A 19475-nucleotide genomic window follows, 5' to 3' on the forward strand; every position below is an offset into this window, starting at 1 on the left:
ATATATATAAATACACTGATAGTCATCTAATACATTTTTACAATTTATATATACATTATTGTATATATACATCATTTATATTTTTTGTCTTTATTTTTTATTAATATTGATGCTTGGGGCATCAGTAAAGTAAAATAAAAAATATTTTAAGTACTGAATTTATTGCTTTTGACATTTATATTAATGTAAGCTTTAATTAATGTTTTTTAAAGCTAAATCTCTGCAGATTTTCAGACTACATTCTAAATATATGGATATATAGGTTATATCTTCCACAAAGTCTGCAATACATTAAAAATAAAGTCTGTTAGTTTTGGTTTTTACTGCTGTATATTACATTTTTGTGTCCCCTGCTTAGATGAAATGACCAGACACAAACTGACTTGAGCAGACTTCTACATCTGCATCGCTGAATTTTTATTGTTGTATCATGAAACGGATGAACAGTGTAAAAATCTGCATTTAATCACATTAAACGGACTAAATGTTCTTTAAAAAATTATTAACAAAGCAACACACTTAAAAAAAAAACAAGTTTTTTCACTTTTAATAAAATGAATAAAAATGTAAACTGTGAGAGACAATAACACAACGCAGACACTTTGCACGCTATCACACACAAAAACATACAAACATACAAACCAACCAACACTTCTACAGTAACACCTTAGCAAACTTTACAACAAATATAAAAAACATCTATTATTGATTTAAAAAAAAAACATGATTGTCTTGCTATACAGTTCTTGTTATAAGAAATAACATAAACTGTGTTTATGGCTTATATAAAAATATATACAGCTTTCCATTTTCTCCTAAAAATCAAACAGCACCAAATTCAAGAGTCAAATTGAAAAAAGTCAAATACAAATGCGCAAATGCAGTTAAAATGAAGAACAGCTTTGTATATTCATTCATTCAAATTGTGTAAGTTTACCTCTGATGTAGCCACAATGATCTCTACAAAGACTGTGGGTTTTGGGGCTCTGCAGTTTTTAGTGTTTATAAACCAAAGAGGAGGAATTTGATGTGCATCTCTGACCTTTATTCTAATAACACTGCTTTGGTGCTCTGGAAACTATGCAAGATAAGGTGCTTATAAAGAACAAACACATAACCCTAACAAACAAACTTCAGATCAAACAAGCTTCAAGAGGATAACACAACGTTACTAAGGATGTAATACTGATAACACAATGCACTCTGTGTAAGGTAAACATTTACTTAAAGTCACACTGTTCTTTTCTGCTTTGGTGTGTAGTGGCTTATGGATGTATGATTGCAGTTTATTGTTTTAAGAAGAACAGTTTGAATTTCCTGCTGTATACAGTCTATTTAAAGTCTTCAAAGTGTTTTAGGAGATTCAAAGAGATCCAAACGTTGCATTGTTGAAAGAGTTGCATAAGTTAAAAGCAAATTGGCCAATATTAGCATTTCCAGCTTCGGTTCCTCAGAATACAAAAAAAATTCCTATAAATCCCGTTAAAAAGGAAATCCCTTTTTATAATGCTTAAAAATGGTACTTCATTAGATCTGCATTGTACGTGCATGACATGATCTCGTAGCTACAGCATGGGCAGATGATGTACGAATCTTCCCATCAGATTCAACATATTCCCACATGCAGTCTCCCTGACTTATTTAACACTAAGGTGAATACACACATACAAAATTCATGAAGTTATTCATACAAAACTAGCATTAGTCCCCTGCGTGTGTTTCCAGTTCTGGAAGTAAAACATTTTCATCTTGGTCACTGGATTGGGAGTTTGTCTGTCTGTAGTAGGCACTGCCAAATGACGGAAGCCTCCGCATGCACAGAGAGTTTCTTTTGTAAAGGATCCACAATGAGCCGATCATCACGGCAAACAGCAGAATGGCCACCAGGGCGGCAGTAAAAATCACACCTTGATGCATCCCTGAAAAGCAAACGAAACATACGTTCAACGTACAGCACTTCACATTCTCATGTGCATTGTGATTGTCAACGTAAAGTGTGCAGCACAGAATTGCAAGGTATGTGCTTGTATACACTACAGTTTAAATGTAATGCTTGACAGTTTGTATGTAAAATCGAAAAAGTAAAATTAAAAAGTAAATGTTACACTATGTATCAATTACTAACATGTTGTTATTTAAAGGTGCATTGTGTGTTTAAGTTCTCGCTTCTTGTATAAACAGATGGTGGAAACTTGTTTAGCTGTGGTTGAGACATGATATGCTTGTGAAATCAATTTTGAGGAACTTACAGTAGTTATCTCTGGAGAACAGAAGGAGATTTGACAGAGGTGGCCACATTCTCAATTAATCATTTACTTTACGCAATAACCTGACCTCTGTAACAAACAGGTAAAAGAAAGAAAGAGAACAAGATTTCACTAACCTTTTAGTGGCTCCACCTCAACCTCTTTGATAGCACCTGTAAGCGAAACAAAAACATCTAATTATATGCTGAGGAGCAATGACACAAAATCATCAACCACTGACTTGCATTACATTTACATTCTTATTTGCCTTATATCATAGGTCTGTTGATTGCTTTATTCTGATTGGCTAAGAAATGTTCCATGGGTGTTGATTTTTTTTCTGTAAACCGCACACCTAACCTATCAAATGTCTTAAAAATAGGCACCAAAGCAATGTTTGTAGTAACCGTGGTATAAGCGGAATAATTGACTCCGGTCCTTTGATTTATTTTAAGTAATGCAAACTCAGCTTCGCGTCGTGCCACATTACCACCTTGGGTGTGCATTATTTTCTTATAATTCAATGGCCCGTCTTATTTCTTACATATTTGACCCTGGACCACAAAACCAGTCATAAGTCACATGGATATATTTGTAGAAAAAGCCAAAAATCATTAGTATTTTATGTAAAGATCATGTTGCATGAAGATATTTTGTATATTTTCTACCGTAAATATATAAAAACTCTATTTTTGTGAGTGGATGCAGCAAAATCACAAACAAAATTGGCCAAAAACTCTCCTATAAACTTGCTTTCGTTGCTACGCGCTCTTTGGGAATTTCCCATTCAAGCTTAGTTTAAACCACAAGTTCATTACAGCGGTACGCCAGTAGAGAGAGCTAAAACAAAAAATTTCATTTGTAATATGTGTTTGCTAAGGACTTCATTTGGACTTTGACCTTTAAATGCGATTTTCTCAATATTTTGATTTTTTTTCACTCATAAGATTCCAGATTTTTAAATCTTGGCCAAAATCATCCTATCCTAACAAATCATACATCAATGAAAAGCTTCATTATTTAGCTTTTTAGATTTTAGTTTTATAAATGATGTACAAATCTCAATATTAAAAAACCCTGCAAGTAAGCCTACAATGGCCCTTTATGGGCCCACTTAGGGCTAGTCTAAGGGCCCCGCGCAGGTTTGCTCATTGGCAAAACGTTGGCCCTTTAGCGCTGGCCCTGCGCAGGCAGCCCTCACTTAGCCCCCAGGAAGCCCTCATACAGAAAAATCCCCAGAGTTAAATAAACACCGCTGGATGCACATACCGTCCCATCCCACAGAGTGTCAAAAAGCAACAATGACGCAGAACTAAAAGCCCTGTCGTCCTCTCCCTCAACATCTCTGTCCGAAATACAAAATTGCATTTTACATCTTACTTGTACAGTCATTTTCTTAACTTATGTTAAGATGTTGGCTGTTTCATTTGAAGTCACCATAGTTGTGATCGGTGGTTGTTTTGGTTGGACTTTGGCTCTTGACCGTTGGCTTGTTGGTGTTTTCTAACTGCTATATCTAAGTGTGTTTAAAACACATGTTATAGCAAAGAAAAGGCAGTAGTAGTTGAATATTGCTGGTTGATACATAAACATTGTCAAACATAATCATTTAATGAACAGATTTATTAAAATAGTTTTCCCCACTCATCAGAAGCATAATTTTCTGTTAATAATGAAATACAACAGTGTAGGGTCCAGAACTCTCATAGCAGTTTATCATTCTGAAGGATTTTGATAGTTTGCACATAAACATTGGCCGCTGAACAATGCAGATGCACAGACATCAAGAACCGGAGTGTGAGTCTCAGCAGTGGTGACAAAGAAAATGGTAAAAAAAAGGTCATTATGTATTCATGCCGCAGTGCATTCTGGGAGTTCTGGATGAGATTTGTAATTTGTTGATACCCAGCATGCATTGCAGCATGAAGCTTTTTGTTTTATTGTCACCATCATTGTGATTCATACTCTGATTCTTGATATTTGTGTGTCTACATTGTAGAGCAGTTAATTTTAAGTGTCAGTGTTTCAAAATTCTTCAGAAAGACAAACTGCTAAGAGAGAGCTCGATCTCATACTATAGTATCACATTGTCAGAGAAAGATCCTTCTGTTAAGCGTGCAAACAATAAATGAATACATACGTTTTTATATGATGATGTTCAGACTTTATTTACTGAACTGACCACCACCAAAGGATCGCATGCTGCCATAACAAACATGTTTTAAACACACAAAGTTATAGCAATCAAAAGACTGAACAAGGCAAGATTCAAGAGTCAAGTTTAACTAAATCAAACACTGATCACAATAGTGGTGACTTTAAATGAAACAAAATCTCAACCTAAAGTAAGAAAATGACTCTACAAGTAAGATGTAAAATGCAATTTTAGATTTCAGACAGAGATGTTGAGAGAGAGGATAACAGCGGTTTTAATTCTGCTTCATTGTTACTTTTTAACACTCTGTAAGATTGGGACAATATATACATCCAACAGTGTTCATTTAACTCTGGGGATTTCTCTATGTGAGGGCTTCCTGGGGGCTAAGTGAGGGCTGCCCATGCGGGGCCAGCGCTAAGGGGCCAACGTTTCGCCAGTGAGCAAACCTGTGCGGGGCCCTTAGGCTATGCCCATACAGGCCCATCGTAAGCTTACTTGCAGGGAAATGACCCTTACAACTGGTTTTGTGGTCCAGGGGGCGTACAAAAATGTTCTATCTAAGGTCTTAAAGGAATAGTCTACTCATTTTCAATATTAAAATATGTTATCACCTTAACTAAGAATTGTTGATACATCCCTCTATCATCTGTGTGCGTGCACGTAAGCGCTGGAGCGCGCTGCGACTCTTCGATAGCATTTAGCTTAGCCCCATTCATTCAATGGTACCATTTAGAGATAAAGTTAGAAGCGACCAAACACATCAACGTTCTTCCCACTCAAGACGAGCAGCCACACAAGCAAGTTTGGTGGTACAAAACAAAACGCAGCGCTTTTCCAAGCGGATTTAAAAGAGGAGCTACATTTTATGGCGTAATAGCACTTTTGGGAGTACTTCGACTCAGCGCAGTAACACCCTCCCTCTCCCATTATGAGAGGGAGAAGGGGAGCGGACTTTTCAGGCGAGTCGAAGTACTCCCAAAAGTGCTATTACGCCATACAATATAGTTCCTCTTTTAAATCCGCTAAGAAGCGCTACGTTTTATTTTGTACCACCAAACTTGCTTGTATAACTACTCGTCTTAAATAGGAAAAACGTTGATGTGTTTGGTCACTTCTAACTTTATCTCTAAATGGTACCATTGAATGAATGGGGCCAAGCCAAACGCCATCGAAGCGCCGCAGCGCGCTCCAGCGCTTACGTGCACGCACACAGATGATAGAGGGATGTATCAACAATTCTTAGTTAAGGTAATAACATATTTTAATATTGAAAATGAGTAGACTATTCCTTTAACTTAAGATATGATATGTTGGTAACACTTTACAATAAGGTTCATTACACCGACAATGCGTGTGCTGCTGCTGTACAGTAAACAAAATAAATGTCCTTTTTATTTCAATGGGGCGAAAAAGAAATTTGAGTAAATTAATTGTAATCATAGTCTGTGCTTTTTATTATTGTTTAAGCATCAATGCGATGCACATCATCTGTGAGTTACCATTAAATTTAAACATTTAGCAAATGTGACTTACAAAAATAAGACTAAGTGCTAGGATACTACTGTACATTTCAACATTTGATAGAGACATGAGAAAAAATAGATGCTGAGTCAAGTGTAACTGTATACATTATGACCCTATCAAGTGTTCACGGATAAGATAACTTGACAGTTTTTTTTAATAATGAGGGATGACAGAGATTGAAAGATCACTCCACTAGTGAGAAACACTGTGTGAATAATGATGTAGTAAAGGTAAAAAAATATGGGAAGAGTAATCCAAAAACAAACATTGCTGTTTATCATCCTGCACTTTGTTAAAAATTTTTAATGTTATTCTCCCGCAAGTCTATTATAATGTGATTGTTGCAGTTTCACTTTCATTTAAACTTTAAGTTAGGAGACCTATGGGGATACCCTAAAGTTAAGACCGTTTTTAGGATGTTTTGTCAAGTTAGGATGCTTAGGATCTGCAGTTAAGATAAGATAATGCACTTAGGAACGTTATTGTGTAATAGCTTTTGTCTTGAACGAGGTCTTAACTGAAAATACCATGGTTACTAAACAGTTAAGATAAGATTTTAAAGTTAGGATTTTTCTGTAATACGCCCCCAGGGTTACATCTGTACCCTACTGCAGAAATAATCCAATGTAAACTGCACGTGCTGTCAATATTAAAACAACTAAATCTATTTACAACAAAATATTGCAACAATGTCCACACATTTACATCATGCTATGCCTTACAATACCTGTTGAGGTTTTGCAGATAAAGCCAAATCTGTCCCTGCAGCTGGCCAACTGCCACACAGCATCTGCCACACGCATAGTCACACAGGTGTCGACATCCATCGCTTCCGCATCCGGAGCCTTGGAACGCCAGTTTGTGTACTGGAGCGGTGAACCGTCGAATCGGGTCAAAGCATCATCTAGGCATAAACATTCTGGTGAATTATCTCTTACTGTATACATGAGATAATTTTGTGAAAGTTATATAATTACACAGATCTTACTGTCAGTGTCAAAAATAATTCCTAGCCATACGTTCTGAGGCCCTTGGTAATAATGCCACATCTCTTTAAGAAAGAAGCGGCTCTCCACATCATCTTGAACTGTGAGAACGTCCGAAGAATTTCCTGAAAAAGAAAAAAGTATAGATGTGTATTGATAGAAACACATTGATAAGATGAGCAAGTCTCAACTCTCTGACTGAATGAGTTTACAGTACAAATAAATTACCATACCTGTCTTTCTACAGTGATCTCTGGCTTCCTCCAGGTCCATCTCTAACATGACGGACTTAAAACTATAGCAGCTCCCACGAAACTTCACCCAGGTCTCAGGACACACCACTTCATAAGAAAAAGCAATGCTTTCTGCGGGTGAGCAAAGAATTATATGATTTTAACTATTACAAATTCTGAAAATATAAAGCTATTTGCTGTTGTACCATAGGCGCAGCAGGCGCAATTATATTATGCAATGCCCGAAAATAGTCCCCAGCTATTGAAAGTTACCAAGGGGACTATTTCAGGCGCTGCGTAATACCACTACGCCTGATGCAGACATGTTACAGCAGCAAAGTCTTTGATTGTTATGCCAGAATGAGAGTATAGTTCCTAGCCATATCTGCCTAGAAAATCACAACTTTTAATTTTCCGTCTGCCTTAGTACACGATGTAACTACAGATGAGTCAAGTTAAAAAAAAAAATTTTTGGTTATTTTTTAGCACAATGCTAATGGTCTAATCTGATTCAATGGATTATGCTAAACTATGCTAAAAGTGGTACCGCCAGACCCAGAGATCAGCTGAATGGATTCCAAAATGGTAAAAATCAAATGTTTAACTCTACAGGAGCTGGAAAATAATATATTCAAAAAAAGTGAAATGTCCCTTTAAATGCATGTACAATTGTCTAATCACCTTATTCCTGGCTTAAAATATAATTAAAAAATAAACTATACAATGAGAAATGAACTCACTTGGAGGAGGTGTATAGCATATCGCTCCTGATATCTTCCTGTCACATTCTTCCTCCTTCCAGCGTCCAGTAACATCCATAGTAATGCAGCCTCCTTCCCCCAATGGACCCTCTGGGTAATAATTTGAAACTTCCCAGTAAGTGAATGAACCCTCTGTGCCATCCGACCACTGATAAGAAATACCATCCTGTGAAGGTAGAGGGCGCTCTTGTTTAATGCACAAATACAGGGATATACGACACACTTCATTACTACATGTGTGATATGGAGGGGCCCTTACATCTGTACTGTAAAGGCCGATCCAAAGTGGGACTCCCAACCGGTTCATCAGCACAGTGAGGTAAGCCTGCTGAAATGGGTCTGTGACGCTCACAAGTGCCATGCCCCTGTCCGAACACCTTTTCTGTGCTGCATACCAGCTCAGGTTGCCATGGATGACACGGTAACTGATATTTTTATATTCCGATACATCCAGAGAAGCAGAGGTGTAATATGGATGCGTGGGACGTTTGGTCGTATCTAAGAGAGAAAGAGAGAGTAAACCTGTTTGCTGGGGAGTGCCAAAAGTTATATTACCAAGTTAATCGGAATGTGAGATAAGCAATCCTACCTTGAGATTTTTGGCAGACGAAGCCGTAAACACTCTCAGTACAGATGTCATCTTGCCATACCCCTGTTACACGATAGTTGTGACTGTTGGACAGGTAGGTGCAGAAAGGTTCGTCCGGGACTTTAGAATTAGTTGGCGTCTGTAGACACAGACACACAAATGCAAAACAACACATAAAGACGATGAAGAAATCGAATTTAATGGAGATTAAATCCTGGGTCATTTTACCTCCCAGTTTTTATAGCTGAGCGGCTTCCCATTATCCCATTTGCGAGAAAAGACGCCCCGCGCACCAATCCAAACCCCCGGTGACCAGCCGTGAAGCAACATGACGATGTAAGCTAGAAATAAAAGGATAACCACTGCAATCAATGCAAAATACACAACGGCAGGTGAAACTGGAAATTGGAATTATGAAATTGTGATCTCTACCCTGTTCGATTTCATCCTCTATGGAAACCAAAGTTCCCTGATGGGAAGAGCAGATGGACTGAGCTTCCTGCCAAGTTTTCCCCTCTTCCGGGCGGGCTGGTAGATGCAGAAACAGACACTGGCGACCAAATTAAAACAAGCAACTTTCAATTAAAACCAGTAAGGCACACCAACCTAAAATATGGTCAATAAAATGTCTTCGCTTGCACAGGCAACATGTGAATTTCCGAACATATGCAAACAAACTGGAAGCAACTAATGCATACCTATTCTTGCTTGTTAGTGGCATAAGAATGTGCACACTAGAGGGCGATAGAGTTCACTTCAAATGTCTATCCATGGCATTAAGTTAGGACATGACATGACATAACTTGCCTAAACTAAATAAGAAACTCTTTAAACTTTTGTCCATGATGGAAATGTTGTGTACATGCTTGTGTACCGTATGTAGGTTTTGTGCCAAGTGTACAGCATATTTACACAATCATTTTCAAAATAAATGTGTTATCTGTATTAATTGGCATGGAATGACAGAATATACATCTTTGGATGATCTATAGCTTTATCCCATGTCTGCTTGTATCCAAACCTTGTGTCCGTAGTAAAGCCAATTCTCTGGGCAGCTGCCGATATAGTGCGGCTCCTGCGGGAGCTCCACCACAGACACGGTCCTGCGCTTGCACACGTAACTATGGCTATTTTCACAGCTCCCTGTGGACCACTGACCTGCACAATAACATTGAGAACTGTATGAGTATATAACGTTACATATGCATGCTTTCGCGAGTGTGTTTAAATATTGTTTACCAGACTGGGAGGACATCCGGATGCAGTTTTGGCCAGGCTTTCGGTATAGTCGTCCGTTTTCCCAGTTTTCAAAATCTAGAGCAGATCCATCGGTCCAACTGCATAACACACACACACACACATAGAAATATTAGTTGTATATCAGTTACAAAACTGTATGTGTATGGAAAAAGCCATTATTTTAGAAATTCAGTTGCACCTGAAGCCATTGTGAGCACTGTTAGCATACAGTCCAATCCACCATTCAGAATCCTTAGAAGAAATAAAGGCGTTATATACTTTATATATTTATAATATAAGAATTGATTTGCTATTTTGATGTTTATGTGTGTGGCAGAACTGCATATATTTTGTGTGCATTATGTACATATAGGCATCTTCTAACCTTGTTTAGGCGTCCTCTGATAAAGTCCATCTCATCGCTGGAGTGAACAGACAGCAAATTGGCTCCCATCAACATACAGGCTACAGACACGGACTCCCAGGGAAATGGCTTATTGGAGAAAAAGTATTCAGCCCCGCGGAAGAACACCCATGGTTCGTGTTCTGCCCCGTAAAGCCAAACATCATCAGTAAACCCAATCTCAGTGGTTTAGTCAATCTCAATATTATTCATATGTACTTACGATCACTGTACCAGTACGGTTTGATCAACTCCACACCTGAGAAACACACAGATCATCAAACACCATTTCAACTTATTGCACTAACCCTAACCCCTTCTATAACTTACCCTCTAATGAGCGTTAGTTGGCAAATAGTTGAAAATTAATGAGAGTTAGTGATTTCAAGTTACTGTATTTATAGTTAGAATATCAATGGTGTAACCCACATTTAGGGCTGCATGATTAATCGTAAAAAGATCACAATCTCAATTCAAGCACCCACACGATATCATTTCTAACACTTATAATGATTTGTCTATTAAACCTTTGATAGAAATCAGATTAAAATATACGTGGGCGCTGTCGCAAAGTCAGAGCTGTCCTCGTGTAAGGGGGGATTTTGAAACAGTGGGTTGCAATGACAATTCTTCATTGGTTCACACGCAAGCCTTATCTTATCTGTTAAAACTTTCACACGGTTTGCTTTCATGGATGCGCAAGTGCCACATTCATACTAGCCGCTTGTGTCGTGGCTGTAAATACAACAGGATAAGTAGTTTGCTTTACTTTATTTAAAATTTAATGAAGCCTCTGCTTATTTTTCTTAGGCCTATTTCTCAATTTAAAAAATTTGTGGGATAGATTTCACCTGTCTAGGTAGTCCTGTATTGAAAAAAGTTTTCAACCACACAGTGGTTATTATGTCTTTCTGCATTATATATTTAAAATATTTAAAGGCGAGGTGCATGATCTCTGAAAGCCAGTGTTGACATTTGAAATCACCTAAACAAACATGCCTCTACCCCAAAAGAATCTGGACCTTTATTTGATAGACCCCCCCAACAAATAAGCAACCCAGGCAACTATGTCGGTTACGGTACTCGGCCCGACTCCCTTTTCCAAAGTGTTTTTCAAAAATCATGCACCCCGCCTTTAAATTATCACAGAAGTACTGGGATAACAGTTCACAGTTTACATATAAACACTAAAGTTTATGATCAAGGGCAAACACATTCTTTCATCCAATTATAAAACATATATTTATTAGAGAGTCATTGAATCGTCAGATTTTTAAAAAATTATTAAAACTAATTTAAATAGATTGCAGCAATTCATATTTTGGGCTCTATCTTACACCCGGCGCTAGTTTCCACCCTGCGCAATTATAATTTTCACATTTAGCGCCGGGTTGTTTAAATAGCAAATGCATTTGCGCCCCCTTTTGCGCCCATGGGCGTTCTGGTCTGAAAACGAGGTGTGTTCAGGCGCATTGTTGACACGTTGCTATTTTGAGGCAACTACAATAGACTACGCCATTGACCAACAAAAACCTGGTCTAAAGTCTAAAGTCAATGGCGCAATATGTTTTTTGTTATTTAAAGAGCGCTTTAGTAATACGCGCCTATAAACGGGATGACAACATGGGTTTGCTTATCACATAGTACATGGATGCGCAGCAGCACAAAAACGTTTTTGAATATGAAAGATTAAAGGATTGAATGTAAAAGATTATTATTGAGTCTCTTGAACATAAATGAGGACCAATTATGAGACGTTAGAAGGCGCAAAGAGTAAACAAATGCATCTGTTTTTAAATGTTTTTTTTAAATGCTACCTCACGGATTTATTGTATATGATGACTCTGTACCTGTGGATATGCTGAGGTGAGAAACAATTTTAAGTAGTGCTTAAAAAAAACGCTGTTCAAGTGCTGAAACGTTTGTAAGTTCTTTATCTCCTGATTGTTAAAATTAAAGTATTTTTAGGGTACAAACCTTATCTTACATACTTGTAAAATATTTTTGATGATATTGGATAGTCATGCATTTAAAGCAATTACAAGCCTGCTTTTTTACTTCCATGACTAAAAGAAAACGATTTTTAAAGGTTTTAATAAAAAAAACCCAATTTCAATACAAGTGAAAAACAACACAATTATTTAACATTAATCTTAAACTGGGGATCTTCTTCCTCCGCTTAGTTTTTCAGTTTACAAAGTTCGTCATCTAAATAGGGATTAGACATAGCGCCAGCACAACTGGCTTTTAAAGGGGATGAGAGCTGAGACTCTCATTGGTTTATTGCATGTTACGCCCAAAATACTCCCATTACAATAGGACCAACCCTTTTCGACCATGCGCTCGGCGCACAAACCATTTTTCCTGTCATTAAATTAGCAAAAGTGGATTCGGACACGCCCATTTAGACGTTGCGCTGGGCGCTTTAGACAATGCGCTTAGATCGTTAAAATAGGGCCCTATGTCTTAAAGGGAAAGTTCACCCAAAAATGAAAATAATGTCATTAATGACTCACCTTCATGTCGCTCCAAACTCATAAGACCTCCGTTCATCTTCAGGACACAGTTTAAGATGTTTTATATTCAGTCTGAGAGCTTGTTGACCCTCTATTGAAAATTTCCATACGGCATACTGTCCATGTCCAAAAATGTAATAAAAACATCATCAAAGTTGTCCATGTGACATCAGTGGGTCAGTTAGAATTTGTTGAAGCATCGAAAATACATTTTGGTCCAAAAATAACAAAAGTTACGACTTAATTCAGCATTGTCTTCTCTTCCGTGTCTGTTGTGAAGCGCATGCACGAGACTAAAGTCACGTGACTGCAGTGACGCGGATGACGTGTTATCCTTAGGCATGTTTGCAAATTTTTTTTCAAACTTACAGCGTGCATCTCCCTTCGACTGTAAACAAAGCCCGGGCGCACAAAAAAAAACAGCTAGGGCACACTAGATAACACGTCAGCCGTGTCGTACGTCATCCGCGTCACTTCAGTCACATGACTTTAGTCTCGCGCATGCGCATCACAACAGACATGGAAAAGGAGACAATGCTGACCAAAATTTTTGGACCAAAATGTATTTTTGATGCTTCAACACATTCTAACTGACCCACTGATGATGTCACATGGACTACTTTGATGATGTTTTATTACCTTTTTGGACATGGACAGTATACTGTACATAGATTTTCAATGAAGGGTCAACAAGCTCTCAGACTAAATATAAAACATCTTAAACTGTGTCACGAAGATTAACGGAAGTCTTACGAGTTTGGAACGACATGAGGGTCACTAATGACATTACTTTCACCCCTGGGTGAACTATCCCCTTAAGTAAATTGTTATTTTGTTTAGTTGGAATTCAGAATCGTGGGAGAATCATGAAAAACTGAAAGGTCGTGATTTAAAATTTTCCCAGAATCGTGCAGCCTTACCCACAGTTATGCTGGTCTGCTAACTAGACCTACACCAGCTCTCAACAGCATAAACTAAACTAAACCAGTGTGGAAATTCATGCATCGCCAAAACAAATGTATAGTTTATAAACTGTTTAAATATATAACCATACACACCTCTCGGTACCTTGCAAATCCATTCGTATTTGGAGTCACATGCCCGGGGTGTGAGAGTGTTTGTGAGGTCACTGTACACAGCACAGGCGAGAGAGTCCACTTCATTCATATCCTCAATGAACATGGTCACCACCTGCAGGACACCATGAATAGTGTGAATGGCTTCATACAGTACACTTACTATACATGCAGAGACTCACATTAACTGTCACCGACATCTGTGTACGGGACAAATAGAACTTGAAATTTAAAATGTATTTTGTTGAAATTTAAGAAAGCAAACTTGAAGGCTTTCTGCTTTCCTATTTAAATAGGAAAGCCGAAAGCCTTCAAGTTTGCTTTCTTAAATTTCAACAAAATACATTTTAAATTTCAAGTTCTATTTGTTTCTTGTATTTTACCGGTGTGCCATCTGACCATTCCCAGGCACCGTCAGATGAGGGGTTTCTCTTAGTAAACCCCACCCAAAACCAGCGACCCCCTGTACTGGAAAGAAAGACAGACAGAATGAAAGAAAGACTTTTAAAAATGTACATTTAAAGAGAGCAAAATTGCAGAAGTTGACTGATCTGGGCAGAAGGTTTAAAGGTCACGTTCTTTCTGATCCCATTTTTTTAAACCCTAGTTAGTGTGTAATGTTGCTATAATAGCATAAATTATAGCTGTAAAATGATAAAGCTCAAAGTTCACTGGCAGGCGGTATATTTTCTTTAACAGAATTCGCCTTTCAAAGTCTACAGCGAATGGCTGGTTTGGACTACAGCCCTCTACTTCCTGCTTTAATGACGTCACTAGAACAGTTTTTTGACTAAAATCCGCCCACAGGAATATGTCAGTTGCCAGCTAACTAACGGCAAGCTAAGCTGCTATCGAATCACAACACACTAAACAAGCTACACAATCAGAACTCGATACGTATTTCTGAAGGAGAGACTTCCCAGAACAAGGAAGACATCAGCCCGTTTTTAAGACAGTGAAAACAGCGCTATACAGATAAGTAAATTGTGTGAAAAATACATTTTTTTTTACATGTGAAACATGAACACATGTTATATTGCGCACTGTAAACACAATCAAAGCTTCAAAAACACAGAAAGAACGGGACCTTTAAAGATCATGTAAAGTCATTTCAGAGAACAGTTTTTAAACACATCATAAATGTCAGATATGTATTGCTGAAACACGTTACAAAAACTGTGAATTGTGTGGTACTGAAATGTGGAGTTACTTAGTTAAACTGTTTTTCCAAATTTCTGTGTTCAGTATTATTTTGTAGAGCTAAACAGTGGCTCGATGATGCACTGGAGCCACTGAGCATGGCCCCACCCCTAACACAATTGCGAGCATCCATTAAGGTTGCAGCGGTATTTTAAAGTTGAAAGAACGGGCAGCTTTCTCCAAGTGTGCGTGGTTTCAGCGCAGACACCAGACACGACCCCAGTGTTTGAAAGCAGAGAATGCTGCTTATTTTTCTTAGATTTTGAAAACTTATTTTATTTACTTGCCGGTTTTTAGCATTCAAATTTGGCTGGATGTTTAAAGGATTAGGCAATTTTCTTAAGAAAAAATCCAGATAATTTACTCACCACAGTGTCATCCAAAGTGTTGATGTCTTTCTCTGTTCGGTCGAGAGGAAGTTATGTTTTTTGAGGAAAACACTCCAGGATCCTTCCCACCCCAATGGACTTCAATGGACCCCAACACTTAACAGTTTTAATGCGGTTTAAAATTGCAGCTCCAACGGGTTTCAAAGGACTCTAAACGATCCAAAACGAGCCATAAGGGGTTGTGCACACCAAAACCTCTACGCCTGCGGCCGGCGCATGTTTTCAATTGTTTCCAATGGAAGCTCAGCATTTTTCAAATAAGCCAGCCGCTAGCAGTTTTCTTCCGCGCTGAAAACCGGCGCCGGCAGTTTTTCCGCGCTCATCGCTGAGCGTGAGAACTGACATTGAGGAGCGGAGCTTTTCATCCAAAGTTGAAAATGTTTCAACTTTGGATGAAAAGCTCCGCTCGTCAATGTCAGTTCTCACGCAGTCATCCAATCACAGTTGAGGAGGGGCAGGACAAGTATCACAGCAACCAACCGTCTCACAGCTGACGTATCAGGGCTACCAAAGCGAAAGCTGGCACTCAGCTGAAAAACAGCTGGCATTCGGCGTTGTCCAGGCATTTTCAGACGCGTTTAAAAGTTTTGGTGCGCACAACCCATAAGGGTCTTATCTAGCAAAACGATTGTCATTTTTGACAAGAAAAATAAAAAATATGCACTTTTAAACCACAACCTCTCGCATATCTCCGGTCATGCGATGCGCCAGCGCGACCTCACGCAATATGTCATGACGTCAAGAGGTCACAGAGGACGTATGCGAAACTACGCCCCAGTGTTTACAAATGTGGAGAACGAGGACCGTTCCGACGTTGTTGTATGTCGAATGATACTAAATTAATGTCTTTGTGTCAGTTTATTGTTTAAAATAGTCCGCAAATGTGCATTTCTACTATGTAACACGTGACCTTTCCACGGCATTACGCAATTATGTGAGGTCGCGTCGGCACGCCACAGGACCGGAGACAGACGAGAAGTTGTGGTTTAAAAGTGCATATTTCAAACGGTCCTTTGAAACTGAGTTGAAACTGCAATTCTAAACTACATTACGTGTTGGGGTCCATTAAAGTCCACCAAAATGAGAAAAATCCTGGAATTCTTTCCCCAAAAAAAAGAATTTGTTCTCGACTGAACAAAGAAAGACATCAACATTTTGGATGACATGGTGGTGAGTAAATTATCTGGATTTTTTTTAAGAAAATTGACCATTCCCTTAATAATACACTTTATCTGTAGTGTGACAAATGTGGACATGGACTACTGTATTATGGATACATCAGCTATTCTTTGTCTTTGTGTGTTGCATTACATACATATAACAGAAGTGAGTGATGTATGTATGAACCAACCTTTCAAACATTGTGGAGAGAAGCTGTTTAACGAAAGCCTGATCCTCATAGTGATGAAAGCTGGCCAGGTCAGCACCCAAAGCCTGGCAGAAAAACTGAGCCTCTGCCCAGGTACGCTGCATCAGGATCTTCTCAATGTGATATACCTAAACAACAAACAAACGGAAAACAATCCAACAAAACAAATCTATGCAATGCCATAACTATCCAAATGTAAATCAATGTGTACTTACACGGTACATATTAGGACCTTTTTAAAGGATTCTCTACCTTATAACAGTGCTGCAGACCTGCACGGCTTTCCCATCCCGTCGGACAAGCTGCATTTCTATCCATTGATGGCACCCGTATCGAGGAGTCAAGAGAACCGTTCACTTTCTGTTTGCACACAGCCAGGGCTTTGTGGGCATTGCAGTTTTTCACCTCCCAGTGACCCAGAGCCTGACCTCCAGACATCACCACACACCCACCTCTACTCACTAGAGATGATAAATTGGAAACAAGTACGTTCATGCTTGTTTGATATTACGAATTAGCACTACTATTTTGAAATTACCTGGCTGGTTTCGATTCCAATTGGTGTATGTGAGGGGTTCAGAGGTGCCGTTCTGGGTCAACCAGCGGTACTCTCCGGTTTTGTTGCGGTCGTGCAGCGCTGTCCAATAAGATTGAGAATCAGAGCCTCCTGTTTCACTAATGAGACTGTTTAGAAAGGCCTGCTCGAACCTGCAGCAGAAAAAACAAGACTTGTAGTCATCTCTACCTCTTTTATGTCGCAACCGTCTTCATTATCCTGGTGTAATAACCGTTTTCTGACTCAGCTGTTCATTTGAGGTTAACACTATGGTATATACTGTAAAAAAAAATCCAGGTTATAATTCAAATGCGGTCTTCAAGTACGTATGTCTTACATGTTTAGAGGTTATAATTACAATGTTAAATGTGTTTAAGTAATTTTTTTTAGGAAAAAATACAAACATTTGGAATTTCTATTGTTCAATTTTAATTCACACTTTTAATCACACTTTACATCATTTAACTTACCACCAGGATATTAGTAAAAAGGAAAGACTAAAGGAAACACATTAAAGTGAAGTGATAATCCTTTCACTATTTAATCACCTCAAGTTGTTACAAACTGATTTACATAGCAGGGAGGAAAAACACTGGAAGTCAATGGTGCTTAAAACTATTTGGAAAATATTTTCTGTTGTGTTCAGCAAAGCAAATGAATTCATACAGGTTTGTAACAACTTGAGTAAATGACCGAAATTTTATTTTTGGGTGAACTAGCACTTTAAGTAAGTAATTGATGCTTTAACTGCATATTTTATTATGTCCTGTACGACGTACGTGTATAAAACGTTTAAATTTTGGCAAGCCGGCTTCCTTATAAACAGGTTAAAGTATAACTATTTTTGGCAAGCAAAAAGCATTACTAAACTCTAGTCTATCACAACTATAACTTTGGATAAGCACCATAGCAGAGACCAAGTCTAAGATCAAAACAAATCCAGTGTTAATTTATGCAATAATATAGGATTGTTACATATTAGATGGTTAAACAAACATACCTGTTTTCTATAGTCACAAGAGGAGCTTTGCAATAATATCCTTTCACTGCATCTTCAAATGTCTGCTCCGTATCAGTGATCATATAACACCAATTGTCTTTTCTCCGCCAGTCCTGGACACACAAACACATTAATATATACAAGTGTGATTTGCACAACTCGGACCGAACTCTCTGCTCCTCATCAGGGGCTTCTCGGGTGCTGTGAGCAAATCACTCCGTCCATGTAGCAGTGCTTCGCCTTCTGAGAATATAGTTCCCAGTATGTTTACTGTTAAAAGATGGCTTTGTCTCATATCACCTTGTTATTTGTACACGGTGTGACTATACAAATCACAACACATAAATAGGAAAATGTTTGCGTTATTTTGTCACTTATTTGGAGCAGTATGCTAGCTAAAGCCATTCACTTTCAGTCTTTGTGCTAAGCTAGCGGGGGCTGTGTCAGACAGAGTTACAGCACGCACAGAGATGAGAAAGGTATGTATTGACTTATCCAACTCTGGGGGATACGGTGAATAAGCTAAATTCCCAAAATCTGGGCGTGTTCCTTTAATCTTTAACATGATTAGGGAATTTCATACGTATCTGGATGGTGAAAACAACATCTCCAATTGTTCCACTACCCTTCATAACATCATTAAGTTTCAACTAAGTTACTGTTATTGTGAAATAGCGACCTATAGTGGTGAAAATCCTACATATTGTGCCTTTAAATTCGAAATGAAATGAAAATGAAAAACTGTTAAATGTTTTGTAATTTTGTGGAATTTTTACAAATGACCTACCTGCAAGCTTTATTATTTTTCCCTCATAATCGTTAAAGGACAAGTTCAGTATTTTACACTTATTTTACACTTAAAGCCCTGTTTTCAGATTGTTTTACATGAAATAGAATGTTTTTGACTGAAATTTTGACATATGATGCTGGCCCGAGAATTTTCGGGTGTTTGTTGTTTCACCTCCCACCTCTACAATGTACAATGGCTGCATAAGTGGACTGGAACAATCGTGAACAAAGACGTGAAACTCACCGAGTGGTCAGGGGTGTTCACTGATGTGCTCACACAAAAATCGCTGCAATAGATGCTTTCCAACAGGTTTTATCATAGTTTTGTCCAACTCCATTGAGTTGTATTAGATGTGCTGTGAGGTACGGTATTACTCCGCCGCCGGGAACGTTGTTTGTTTTCTTGCAATTGGCAAAGGCGGATTATCGCCACCAACTGGG

At 38.3% G+C, this 19475-nt stretch overlaps 1 protein-coding gene across 2 annotated transcripts in view; it reads right to left on the reverse strand.

Moving 5' to 3' along the window:
* Positions 1–379: 379 nt before the first annotated feature.
* The window catches only part of pla2r1 (phospholipase A2 receptor 1), a 28570-nt gene continuing 9474 nt past the window's right edge, over positions 380–19475 (reverse strand). For both annotated transcript variants that reach the window (XM_055183978.2, XM_055183979.2), the window contains 21 exons: positions 18246–18358; positions 17228–17397; positions 16942–17150; positions 16672–16817; positions 14115–14199; positions 13714–13846; positions 10363–10398; positions 10122–10282; positions 9936–9988; positions 9737–9834; positions 9519–9655; positions 8930–9047; positions 8726–8838; positions 8498–8636; positions 8168–8406; positions 7888–8074; positions 7148–7279; positions 6917–7039; positions 6656–6832; positions 2384–2419; positions 380–1919 (listed from right to left, as the gene is read on the reverse strand). In XM_055183978.2, the coding sequence (XP_055039953.2) occupies positions 1702–1919; positions 2384–2419; positions 6656–6832; positions 6917–7039; positions 7148–7279; positions 7888–8074; positions 8168–8406; positions 8498–8636; positions 8726–8838; positions 8930–9047; positions 9519–9655; positions 9737–9834; positions 9936–9988; positions 10122–10282; positions 10363–10398; positions 13714–13846; positions 14115–14199; positions 16672–16817; positions 16942–17150; positions 17228–17397; positions 18246–18358 (2823 nt within the window). In that variant the 3' untranslated portion in view covers positions 380–1701. The remainder of the gene's footprint in view (positions 1920–2383; positions 2420–6655; positions 6833–6916; positions 7040–7147; positions 7280–7887; positions 8075–8167; positions 8407–8497; positions 8637–8725; positions 8839–8929; positions 9048–9518; positions 9656–9736; positions 9835–9935; positions 9989–10121; positions 10283–10362; positions 10399–13713; positions 13847–14114; positions 14200–16671; positions 16818–16941; positions 17151–17227; positions 17398–18245; positions 18359–19475) is intronic.

The sequence above is a fragment of the Misgurnus anguillicaudatus genome, chromosome 14 (assembly GCF_027580225.2).
Source record: "Misgurnus anguillicaudatus chromosome 14, ASM2758022v2, whole genome shotgun sequence".
NCBI classification, from domain to species: Eukaryota; Metazoa; Chordata; class Actinopteri; order Cypriniformes; family Cobitidae; genus Misgurnus; species Misgurnus anguillicaudatus.